Below are 13,022 nucleotides of genomic sequence, written 5' to 3'. Positions count from 1 at the left end.
ACACTGTTATACATTGATAGATGAAGATATATAGGTAAATCCTCCACACTGCTTCACCATTTTTATTTTAAATAAAATCCTGTGATTCAAACTTTTATTATATTCGTTATTTTAATTCGTTGTTGTTGGTAAAACTTTTGATCAAACATGTGTTTTTGCCAAAGTTGTAGCCAAAATTAAATTATTTTGGTGTTATTAAATAAAGTCAGTAAAGAATTACAAAATAAAGAAGCTTAACATACATTATTATTTTAGACTAGAATCATAAGACTGTGAGGTGAAAATGTTGAAGCATTTTCTTTTGTTTTAATTGGAACTAACTAATTGTAAGAAAAATGTTAATAATTGCAAGAAAATACACTTAGCTATCAAATCCCTATACAATATGATCAAAAAAATTAAACGTATTATGTAAAATTAAACAGTCAATGCATTTTTTGGTTGGTTGTCAAAAAGAGTGGGCACCACTTTTTTATTTTTGCTTGGCACTATAATCCCATTATGCAAACAACGTCGATAATGTTGATAAATATATATTGAAAAAGAAATGTTTTGTTAAATATTTTAATACTTACATAATTGCAAATGTTATGTAATGTTAAATGCTCCAAATATGCATACAAGAATACCATTTAAATTTAAAGCGAAAACTTTTGTATATAAATTCAGAACAATGCCATTATTTATAGATTAATTATAAACTCACCATGTTTATTATATTTGTTGCCATCTTCATTTTTGCTACTGGAGTATTTACTTCAGAATTCAACCTTTTAGATCAAACTTACTATGATCTAAATAACGCTAAAGAAATATTTGGACAGTTTATTGTTAAATTTGAGAAAGAATACGACGAAAGAAATGAATATCGTTTTGAAGTGTTTAAAGAGAATCTAGAAAAAGTAAATAAATGGAACACGCAGGGTATAGGAAGGTTTGGAATAAACCAGTTTTCAGATATGACTTTTGAAGAATTTTCTCAAACTTATTTATGTTTTAATGGTAATGTGTCTATGGATGATGGTGTGGAGTTTAAATCGACTGGTATTGAGGCACCAGCTAGTGTGGACTGGCGAAATAATGGCTATGTTACATCTGTTAAAGACCAAAGTCCTTGTGGATCATGCTACTGTTTCAGTGCTATTGGTAAGAATTATGGTGTTAATTAAACTGAAATAGAGAAAAGAGATGTCACTTTTATATTTTTCAGAACAATAAGTTGAATATGTCAATAAAACTAAGAATTATCCGTTATTATGTTCGATGCAATACCCGCGGGTTATCAAATAAAGTGATTGTGTTCAGTTTAGTCCACTTGTATGTATCATATTATAATTTCAGGTGATATTGAGGGTCAGTATGCTAAAAATCATAACACGCAAGCATTTAGTCTTTCACCTCAACAAGGATTAGATTGTGAGACCACGGGCACATGCCAGGGGGGCTGGCCTCACAAGGTCATGCAGTAAGTTTTTAACAGTTTATAAACCGTTATTTTTTTAAAGAACTAGGGCCACCTTTCAAAGACATTATCTCTACCAAGACTTACTTTTAGATTATCCTGTTAAAACGATATATTATAAAGCTGACGAGTTTGTTTGTTTGGCTGTGTGAACTCGCTAATCTACGAGTCCGATTTGAAAAAGTATTTCTGAGTTAGATAGCTCATTTATCAAGGTAGGCTATATGGCTATATATTATCACGCTATGGCCAAAAGAAACGGAACAATGCGGGTAAAAACGCAGGACACAGCTGCTATTGTATAAATAAATATAGAATTTACAATATGAGTACAAATGATTATAGGGCTTTAGCAAATGAGGGTGGATCCATGCGAGAGGAAGATTATCCCTACGAAGGTGCTAAGGCTCAATGTAGAACCCAGAGGAACAAAATTGCTGTAACAGTGACTGGTGGAAACCAAGTATTTGTCTCCAGTGAAGACGAACTTAAGGAAACAGTTGCTAATCATGGCCCTACTTCTATTGGTAATATAAGAATGAAGTAAAAGTGACTGATTACATATCTATAGCATGATTTTCGTAATTTTATAGTTGTATTTTTAATCAAACAGATATCTAATTATCATGGTTCCATAGGCGCAGGAATAAACGTGTTAAAAATTATTTTAACATGCCTCTAGAGTCTACAAAAAATTGTATGTCGAATAAACATAAGACACTGCTCATTTTTTATCCTCCTGATCACTACATAGGTAGTAAAAGAAAGTTTCTGTCACTGTCTGTCCATCCCTATGTTTGCATAGATCTTATAAACTACAATGGATTTCGAAGGTTGATTACACTCAACCTTCATAAAAATTTTTTAGACAAAGCGGGCAAAGCTTTATGCCCGCGGCATTATCATTATTTCTTAACCTTTTTCCATAAGACACTTGAGTACTTCTTATAGGCATTCAATAATAGTAATATTTATTTATTAGATAACTATAAAATTTGTGTTCTAGCTATATGTGCCAATGACGAATTTCAATCTTACATGGGAGGTGTTTACAGTCCCAGGAACGGTTGCTCAAATATAAATCATGCTGTTCTCGCTGTCGGCTATGGAAACGGTAATACATATTTATTAAAACAATATTTTAATTTGTATCCAATATAAAAGTTACTTTTTACAAACTTACAATAATTAAACGATGATTTTATCTAAATCGATAGTTTTTTCTCGAATATTTAGTATTGGCCAGTTCCAATTACAAATATATTATATTACGTAACTAATGATCATAAAAACAAAAGAAGTTGTCAATAAAATATTTTTTCGTTTTCTGCTTAACTATTTAGTATCAAAAATCAATTGAGTAAGTATTTTAATATAAGGTACCTATATTAATAAATCGCGTTTGAAAAAGTCTTCAATTTCTCAGTGTAGAATACTCGCGTAAAAAAACACAAAAGACTTTTGAAGTTTGTATGGGTAGATGCACTATATGTAGGTACTGACTCTATGTCGCGGAAGAATTCCAACCAATACCCGCGGCGCCATTATTAAAGCGGCTCGACGGAACACAGTGGGGTTTTAGTCGGTAAGAATCCGACATAACCCACGGCTCCTTCCCCGGGAGCCGTGGGTATCTTTGGAAAATTTCCCCACTATAAAAAAAAGGTACTGACTCTATAAAATATGCAAATAAAATATATAACTTTCATTTACAGATGGTACAAACGACTACTGGACCATCAAGAACCAATGGGGTACACAGTGGGGGGAGCAAGGGTACATGAGGTTGGTTATGGGACAACGAGCGTCTGGTATCACCAACTATGTAGCGACATCTATCGTTAATTAATGAAAATTAATAAAATAATGAATTAAATATGAGCATTGAAAGTTATTGTTTTCTTTTATTCATCATACTTATTTAACATTAAAAATTACGAAAACGAAATATTAATTGGTTGAATATTCATGGTGTGCTTAATTTTCTCTACCTAAACTTCACTTTCTTTGATTAAATTCAATGTAAAGATATATAATTGATAAAGAACAATTATTTGTTTTAAAAAGTGTTGTCAAATAAACACATATTTTTGGGGTATCGTTAATTTCTATGAATTATCAAGAATCAAGATGTCCATAATTTCTGTTAGCACTGCCTGCCACAAAAGGAACAACACGATGAACGAGTTTTACTTCAATTCATCAATTCAATGTAATAAAGGATAAAATTATTTCACAATTATTACTTAATTTTAACACAAGTATACAAGGTCGAGCCATGAAGAAAAGAAATTATTATTATAAACTAACGTCTGCGTAGTTTCAGGATTATACTACTCTTATCAGTTCGAAACATTCAGAATCTCAATAGAAAATGTTTTTTTTTTAATAAAAGTAGAAATTTTTACAATGTTTACAGTCTTAACATTTTCAGGATTACTACAACTAATCGCACATTGCTGAAATATATTGGAAAGTATAAATAAGCATGAAACAATGCTTAGAAATTATAATAAATAAAAATGTCGTTGCTGACCATTTGTCTTGTCTCTTGTGCTATAACTTCAGTATTTGCTAATTTTGATCTTTTGGATCAAAAATATTACGATCTAGACCAAGCAGAAGAAATTTTCCAGCAATTCATTGAAAAATATGATAAATTGTACGAAGGGAATGAATACAATACGAGATTTGAAATTTTTAAAGAAAGTTTGAAAGAAATAAATGAATTGAATGAAGAAGACGATGATGCCACGTTTCGTGTAACTAGCCTATCTGATATAAGTGAAGAAGAACTACTTAATGTATATACAGGAGTAAGTGGTAATATGACAACGGAGGAATACGATTTTGAATCTTATGTAGAGGCACCAGAAGAGTTAGATTACCGTAAAAACGGTTACGTAACTGACGTTAAGAATCAAAAACAATGTGGATCGTGCTATGTATTTAGTGCTATTGGTACGTATTTAAATTACATTAATCATTGCGTTTGTTTTTATGAATATGAACTCGATTATTAAGAGTGTGCTTACAGTTGAAGACCAAAGAAGAATTTGTCAATAAGCGATCACACAGATATTTCAAACAATGATAAAAAACAAACAGTAAAATTGGACTCTGAACTCTTGTTGTAAATGTGACTTCATAATATTATATGCTTTTTTGTTTCAGGTAACATTGAAGGACAATATGCTAAGAAACACGGTAAATTATTGGATTTATCTGAACAACAAGGCCTGGATTGTGATAAAGCTGATCACGGTTGCAGAGGAGGACATGTACATCATGTTTTCAAGTGAGTAAATACTTTTATTACACCATGGACCAATATATATCAAGATATTAGTCCATGATTACACAAATGCTATCCTTACGAGGAGAATTATGTTCTTTGGGTATGTGTGTATGTATATTTCTTAGGCATGCATGTAGTTTTTTAAGTGAAGTTGCAGCTTACTGTGTACAATTTTTTTTAGAATTAATTGAATATAATTAATGAACCAATTTTCTACTTGTGCATCAGTGCTTTAAAGAGGCAAGGAGGGAGTATGCTGCAGCAGGATTATCCATATAAAGCAGTTCAAGGTCAATGTAGTACAAAACGTGACAAGGTAGCTGTCAAAGTGGTGGGAGGGGGGAGACTGCGTGTCAGGGGGGAGGAAGCGCTTAAAAAGGCTTTGGCTAATCATGGACCTTTGTCAGTTTGTATGTATATTTTAATACAGATAATGTATATAGGTATTTCGAACAAGTTGAAATCATAAAAAAATACTTTATTGTTCTATTTTACAAGATTTTATTTTTACTAACCCTCACTTTTGAAAACTCTATGCAAGGTTTTCCGCCTCAATATTCAGTGCCGTATCGTATCGTACCGTATGAAAGTATATTTCACATTTTTTCATTTCATAATTTTACTGAATTTATTGTACAAAAGTCAGCATAAATTATAAAAAGAACTAAAAAATACTGACTACAATACTACTACTTAAAATGTGACTTATTTTTTAATAGGTATTTTTTTATTTCAGACATGTTCACGGCACCAGAAATGCGAAATTTAGGTAAAGGAGTTTTCAAGCCCAGAAGATGCGACTCCGGTCTACATGCAGTCACTTTGATTGGTTATGGCAAAGGTAAGATGGAGTTTTTTATGTAAAACTAGCTTCCGCCCACGACTTTGTACGTGCATCCCCGTTTTTCCCCGTTCCCGCAAGAATTTCGGGAAATCCTTTCTTAGTGGATGCCTACGTCCTTACATCTACCTGCATGTCAAATTTCAGCCCGATACGTCCAGTGGTTTGGGCTGTGCGTTGATAGATCACTATATTATCAGTCACCTTTGAGTTTTATACCTATATATACAGATAATGTACAAATAATGTTTCATTCAGGAGCAGAAAATTAAAAAAAATATTTTCACTTCCTCAATATTTTAAAAAGGACTTAAATTAAGCAGGATCTAAAATTAATCGTTCATCTCATAAAAAAATTTAAACCATGATAATAAATAACAATAAGTATTTTTTTATCACAAAACAATAGAAGCTTTTTAATACTGATCTGCAAGATGCCACACAATTATTTTTTACGACAATAACTATTTTTCGCTTTCCACACCATTACACATTTAAAATATATACAGAATAGTTCAACCAACGTTTTTTCTATAGGCCTATTAATATGTACGTATGTATTTTTTTATTTTTTAATACTTACTAAATATTATATTCACTCGACGATTATTGATTGTTTTTGATTTTTCAGAGGGCTCCACCAACTACTGGCTGATCAAGAACTCCTGGGGCAAACAGTGGGGCGACCAGGGGCACTTCCGCTTGGTCATGGGGCAAAGAGCATGTGGTATTGGGCTCATATACACAGCTTGTGCTAAAGTTGCTTAACTTAACGGATTTGGAAATAAATGTTTTATTCTCAAGTTTGTTTTATTTTTCTTGAATCTACATAGTTATAGTTTTTTATTTATAACTAGCGGTCCGCCCCGGCTTCGCCCGTGGTACATGTTTACGTTTTCTCTACATAAGAACCATCCTCGTACTTCAAGGAATATAATAAAAAAAGAATTATCGAAATCGGTTCAGCCGTTCTCGAGTTATGCGCTTACCAACACATTTTGCGATTCATTTTTATATATAAGATTTATTCCTGTTGCAAATGTGGTAACTGTGTTGCTGTGAAAAAAATATAAAATATAAAACTGTCTCAAAAGATCACAAATATTATTGTTAGTTAGCGCAGAGTACCTATATCATATTATTAATATATAATTTCTTATATTTACATTAATTGATTTAAATTAGTAAAGTTCCAAACATTTCGCATATAAATATCTACCAAAATGAACTAGTTACCACACTCGTTATTACTTCATACTTTTCAGGAGCATACATTCGTAGATTACACGATACAATGTGTGTATAATATGTGTGTGTGTAATATGCGCTATCATTTGATCACCAATGTATGAAAACATTAATTTTTCAGGAGCATACATTGGTACCATGATAGTTCTAATTGCGGCAAGTACGTAGCCTGATTATAGCTTCCCGGGGATTTGTTATGGCCGTTAATGATTGGCGTAATTACTCCCTTCCCGGTCGAGGTTCGTTCCTTCCTCATTAGCGTCACATATCCATTGTGGCTATGAATCCGCATTGTAAACTGCTTTGTAGGTGAATGCGAAGTGTAATGTAGACTTTTTATTTATAATTAGTTTATTCGTATATTTTTTGCGCTAGTATCTGAAAAAAGTAAAGAGAAAAAAGGAGCGAATGATAAAGTGTTGATTCTTATTTTCCTAGCTGCACTAAACCTAACCTAACCTAACCTAAACACAAACCAAACTATTAAATCGTCACACATAAACCTAACTATTATTACATTGAGGTTCAAATTTATGTCTATCAAAAATTAACGCCCTCTTTTGTTGTAGTCGTTGTGTTGATTCAGCTTCTTATAGCTTTTTGTGTATCAGTTTGTTTTTTTGTTTGAACGCGCTAATCTCGGGAACTACTGGTCCAATTTGAAAAATACTAGTACCCAGTTAGTTAAGAGATTGAGATATATGTATCGACAATAAACTCAATTGATTAATAATAAACAAATAATATTATGATTATTTTTCTACAAAGCTCTACAAGAGCAATGTCTCTATAAGAGCAAAATATAACGTAGGTATATAATCATCAATTGATATCACCTATACGCATTTGCACTAAAAGCTTTATCTGCTTAAAAAAATATAGTTTAACAATGCAAGCAAGCAACGCAAGCAATTAAAAGCAAACAAGAGATTTTTCAAAGTCTTTCCTAATCGAAAAGATCACAAAAGCATATACAGATTTGATGATACAAATTTATAAATTGTCTACTACACTACAATCTATATCCGCTTACAAAAACACAGTCCAAAACAAAATATAAAAACAAACGAAAGCTTTAATTTTCAAAGCCTTTCTAATCCAAAAGGTCCCGATACATAAAATGCACCTGTCAGCACTAAAGTCGCGCAAAGAAATTGCTTCCAAGTGATCCACTTTGCTCGTCGTTGATTGGTCGAAATCACGAAGACCAGCTGAGACCCAATCGTGTTAAGATGCTGTATAGATTTTGGGATGTTGATGATTTTTTGGAAAAGTAATAAAACTAGGTACGTAAAGATAAACACCGTCAATGTCAATCAACCGTTATTAAAAAATTTTTACTTATTTTTTTTATTCGAATGAGGTTCCACCCGCGATCTATGTAGGTAGGATTTTTTGAGTATGGTTATATTTTTATAATAAATCGCTATATAAAAAAGATCTTTATTAAATTATCAGAATATGTAATAAATAAACAAATGCCTCGTTAGTGTTTCTGAATTGTTACAACTGTTATCCGATAGATGGCACGCGAGCCGATATTAAACGGTTTTGTTTTGTAATTAAAGGAACAATTTTATATACCTACAAATATTTCATAGCTTATTTAAACAATATCTATTTTTTACAAGTTCTCTTCAATATATCGATCAGTATATTACGTTTATTCTTTATATTTCGATACCTTTTTATAGGTATTTCAAATAGGTATTGTTGATATCTCCATTTTACCAAATTTTTCATACAACAATACGTTCTTAAATTCAAAACGCAAACACAATATACAAATAAAAATCGGTATTTACGAACCCTCGTTATTATGTCATAAAGTGTAATTCCGAACTAACAACATTATAAACTTACTAATCATCGCTCGCCCGTGTCATTTGTATCACAATTTAATAACACGTACTCTGTCAATCTTCTGATGGTGTCCCTTTTTTACTTTCCTACAAGCACCAACTTAATAAAACACCCAGCTATAGAACTATGCACCTTAACACCTGCACATACAGTTGAATATTGCGCGAATGTTTTATGCTAGTGTTTTCAATAGGGTTGTGTTTCGAAGACAAACGTGCAGGCTAATGACGTCACGAGCACTTTTCCGTATTAAAATGATAAACGGACGGCTATCGAGTATGGAAATCTACCAATTTATTATACGATAGGTCGTTATTCTATTAGGTAAACAAAATTTGGAGGGTTAATAGAGTCATCTCGGTTATTACGCGTAATATTATAGGGTGTGGTGCTTGACGTTTGGGATTTTAATGGGACGCTGTTTCGAATATATATTTTAGTTAATTTTATAAATAGTAATAATATTAATTCAGGTAAATATTGGATTGATAGGTTAATATTGAGATTCACTATGTCCCCTGCACAAGTGAGCTTAGTTTGCATGTTACTATTTATCTCAAGAACCGATTTCAAAAATTTTAATATAAAAACTCTACCCTCCGTGTATTTTTGTTCATTGCATGACTGTATTAAAATGCAATATAAAATAGAAAGAATTTAATGAACAGTATGTTAAATTATATCTAATTTAAGAGGAAAAAAGATTTGCGATTTTATTTATCGAAAAAGCTCAATATCGATTTTATTATACGACTAGCTGTGCTACGCGGTTTTACCCGCAGTGCTCCGCTCCTGTTGCAGGTCTTAGCGAGATATAGCCTATAATAGCCTTCATCAATAAATGGGCTATCTAACACCGAAAAAAATTATTCAAATCAGACCAGTAATTCCCGAGATAAACGCGTTCAAACAAACAAACTCTTCAGCTTTATAAAATTAGTATAGATATGGTTAGAACCTAGTTTATGATAAATTTGCATAAAGCCTTTTTTTCAAGTGTTTCTTTAATAAAAAATATATGTCCAGTTACAAATTAACATAATCATGTTATGGGAATGAAATACATGCAAGTATGCGTGTATTAGATATTAATCTAGATAGATTTAGATAAAAAAATATGTATGTTTGTAAATACTATGTTAGAATATCTGTGTGTGTGTATTCCCAAGTGACGAAAAGATTTTACTGTAGTTATAATAATTTTATTTATTAAAGGCTACATTAAGTATAGAGGCTGAGCTTTTTAAAATATGATGGTGAAATATATTAAGATTTATATTTTTATGTTGAAGGTAATGAAAGCCGGACTGAATGGTAGTTTACTTTATCTATGTCTTCATTTAATTATTCCAGTAAAACGAAAATATTATGTACTTGTATTAAAAAAAATACATAGGTAGGTTAATGCTACTAATATTGCACATTGAAAAACTTCGTATAAATGGTTCTTCACATAAAATAGGTAAAGAGATGAAAAACATGATTATTAATTATGTGAGCAAAGGCTCATGCTTTTACTAGTTTTATGAAAGCAATCAACCACTGCCACATCGAATTACAGTTTAGGTAAATATTTGTAAGACATATCGTATATTTGCCCATAAAAAGTTCGTGTGACGTGAAAAAACAAACCATTATATACTTTATTTACAAACAACGATATGTGGACATAACTACCTTTAAAGTTACATGTTACTATGGAACCTCGATCGGACATTTTGTGAGTCGCGATCGAGTTGAGTGTGAGTTGCTTTTGATTTTCTCTTTTGACGATTACACTGTCTTGTTATGTGGATATACTAAGGAATAGATTTAACAAGAAAATTGTTGAACTTAAATAAAAAAGATTAACTCAAATAAGGGAAATAGGAAGATTATAAATGAACTGTTAAATTGTTCTGCGTGAGCTTTTGCATTTTGAATCGATTATTGTTTGCTTCATATTGGTATATTTGGCTTGTATGTACCTACAATTTTTTATTAAAACATGTTCATTGCGTATCTTTTAACTTTGAGTATCTATACAAAATATGTGATGATATTGTGCGTTTAAAATATTGAATGATTCCTAATATGTTTTAGAACAACCGAAGATCGAAAGAAAACAAAGAAATAACACTTGTAATGTTTCCTTATTATTAATTAATTAAATAAAAAAATCATAAAAAAAGAAAATATTCCAATAGTAGGTACCTACTCTACACTAACTAGCTAAGTCAAGCTCGAGCAGTAATTTCCAAGCAAAGCAAATACATTCGTACGATTTTTAAAGCGAAACGCAAGAACGGCTGTTATTATGAGCAATATATCAAAAAACGAACAGTTAGCCCTTATATTACCTTTGTTTGCTGTACACAAGACCGCACATATTAAACATTTATCCTATAAACACGTCACGCGATATTTAACCCTATTCTTCTGTGATAAAGATCAAAATCCTGTGTAGTTTGTTTAGGGTTGGTACATGGTGGAAATGTAGTACGGTGAAGTCACGCGTTGCTTAATTTAAAAGCTCACTCATTAATACGAGCTTGTAAAAACAGTAGCGGTTTATATTTTGGATTCGTTTTAAAGAATTTTGGACTAAGTACATATGGGTGGTAATACCTATGAAAAAGATCATTAAAGAGTTGCCACTAAGATGGAGAAAAGTCTATTTTAAGATTAAATTCACTCCTTTGGTGAATTGAAATACTCTTATTTGAAAAATGAGAAACTTGTTTGTTTATAAGTAGATATTAATATCAATTCACGGTACAGAAACTAAATTTCCACAAAAAAAAAGACGTGTGGCACTCGGGGACTGCCGCGGCCGCGGTAAAGCTATTGCATGCTATGCCTTCAAGCCACATCTCCGTGCCCGTCGGAGTGGGGAGCGTGAGGTTTTTTCGTTACGGAATTTCTGGATTCGGTCCCCGCGCACAAGGCCCGCGATAGAAGCTATGCAATAGCTTAAAAACTGGTATGCAGATAGTATATAGTGTAAACCGAAAGAGTTAGATATCATATTTTGGGGCTTGAATATTTACTTAATAATATATACTTAATTATTAAACATGCCTAGGTATATCTTATCTGTGATTACTTTATTGTACCTGTTACATAATCAAATATATCATTACAAATTTTACTAACTATACACAGCATACGTAATGCAAACGTAATGCAACCTAACACAAAAAGATCAACAAAATGAAACGAACAAAAAATCCAAGATTCACAAAACCATTCTATTTTCCTTTTTACCAGAGCCAATTATTAAAACCAACAGTCACTTGACAAAACAGAGTACCTATTCATTAGAGCCTAATGGGATTTGGGAAAAACGCGAGCAAACTAAAAAACAATGTTCTATAAAAGCCAACTTAGTTTGACTGACGGGCTCTGGGGACGCGCGGGTTTTTCATTATTTAATAATATTCACTTTCCAATTTGTGTAGCACAAAACTGAAGCTTTAATAGATTTCATGTAAAAAATGAGCAATCTAGATAATATTTTAGTTAAGGCATCGATTAATTATCTCTTAATCGATGCTGTGTTTCCTATTCATTTCATCTCATATTTTGTAGTTTGAAAATGAAACATTAAGATATTCGTATAATATCTATAAACTGACCACTTATACCCGCTATGAACCTAATTATATATATCCCGTATAAAATCATAAAATTAATATATTAATCTCTTCCTGACTCTACAAGACCATCTCTGTAATTGTTGTAATATGTTTTATGAGCAATGAAATTTCAAATTAAACATTTCAAATTAAAACCAACTATCCGTGGTTTCCGCGGACATAATGACTAACAAAAGATAAAATTTCTAGTTTATGTGACTATTTAGTAATCTACTTATGGTTAATGTCTTATTGTAGGACATAGGTAATCTATAACACCTCCAAGTTTGATTAGTCTCCTCTTTATATATTATTACTAGCTTTCCGCCCGCGGCTTCGCCCGCTTTGTGCTTTATACTATCCTATCTCTCAAGTTGGATCGAACTGCACATGGTGTGCGAATTTTATTATAATCGGTTAAGTGGTTTAGGAGTCCATTGAGGACAAACATTGTGACACGAGATTTTATATAAATTAAGATGACAAATTCAAGTACAGAATTAATTATACGACACGACATCATCTCGTACTCCGAATTTGTAATAATAAAATTAATTAATTGTTTACGAGTCATCCGTCCTACAGCCCTCATTGAGCTAATTCTAAAACCCATTAAATCGTTTACATTTTACGACCATTTCGATGCGACAACCACAAAACACAATCTATTCGCAATAAAAAAATCTTACGTCG

At 31.8% G+C, this 13,022-nt stretch overlaps 1 protein-coding gene and 1 long non-coding RNA gene across 2 annotated transcripts in view; both read left to right on the top strand.

The window, feature by feature from the left end:
- Positions 1 to 13,022, top strand: part of LOC149490773 (uncharacterized) — an 819,148-nt gene that overhangs the window by 632,131 nt on the left and 173,995 nt on the right. The gene's annotated exons all lie outside the window — the stretch shown is intronic.
- Positions 708 to 3,311, top strand: LOC149490787 (uncharacterized). The gene is made up of 5 exons (XM_089709835.1): positions 708 to 1,146; positions 1,342 to 1,465; positions 1,808 to 1,989; positions 2,469 to 2,576; positions 3,178 to 3,311. The coding sequence occupies exons 1-5, from the start codon at positions 708 to 710 to the stop codon at positions 3,309 to 3,311; spliced, it is 987 nt and encodes a 328-aa protein (XP_089565961.1).

Source organism: Colias philodice, chromosome 2 (assembly GCF_061535455.1).
Source record: "Colias philodice isolate Cphi_HAF_F1 chromosome 2, ilColPhil1 Martin Lab GWU primary, whole genome shotgun sequence".
In the NCBI taxonomy this organism is placed as follows: domain Eukaryota; kingdom Metazoa; phylum Arthropoda; class Insecta; order Lepidoptera; family Pieridae; genus Colias; species Colias philodice.
The sequence above is the reverse complement of the archived record's forward strand: the minus strand, read 5'-3'. Positions and strand labels throughout refer to the sequence as shown.

Bases quoted from the DNA above. Each gene is read 5' to 3' on its own strand.
- LOC149490787 (XM_089709835.1), top strand. From the start codon at position 708: ATGTTTATTATATTTGTTGCCATCTTCATTTTTGCTACTGGAGTATTT. The intron at 1,147-1,341 runs GTAAGAATTATG...TTATAATTTCAG, and splicing joins CTACTGTTTCAGTGCTATTG to GTGATATTGAGGGTCAGTAT. The intron at 1,990-2,468 runs GTAATATAAGAA...TTTGTGTTCTAG, and splicing joins TCATGGCCCTACTTCTATTG to CTATATGTGCCAATGACGAA.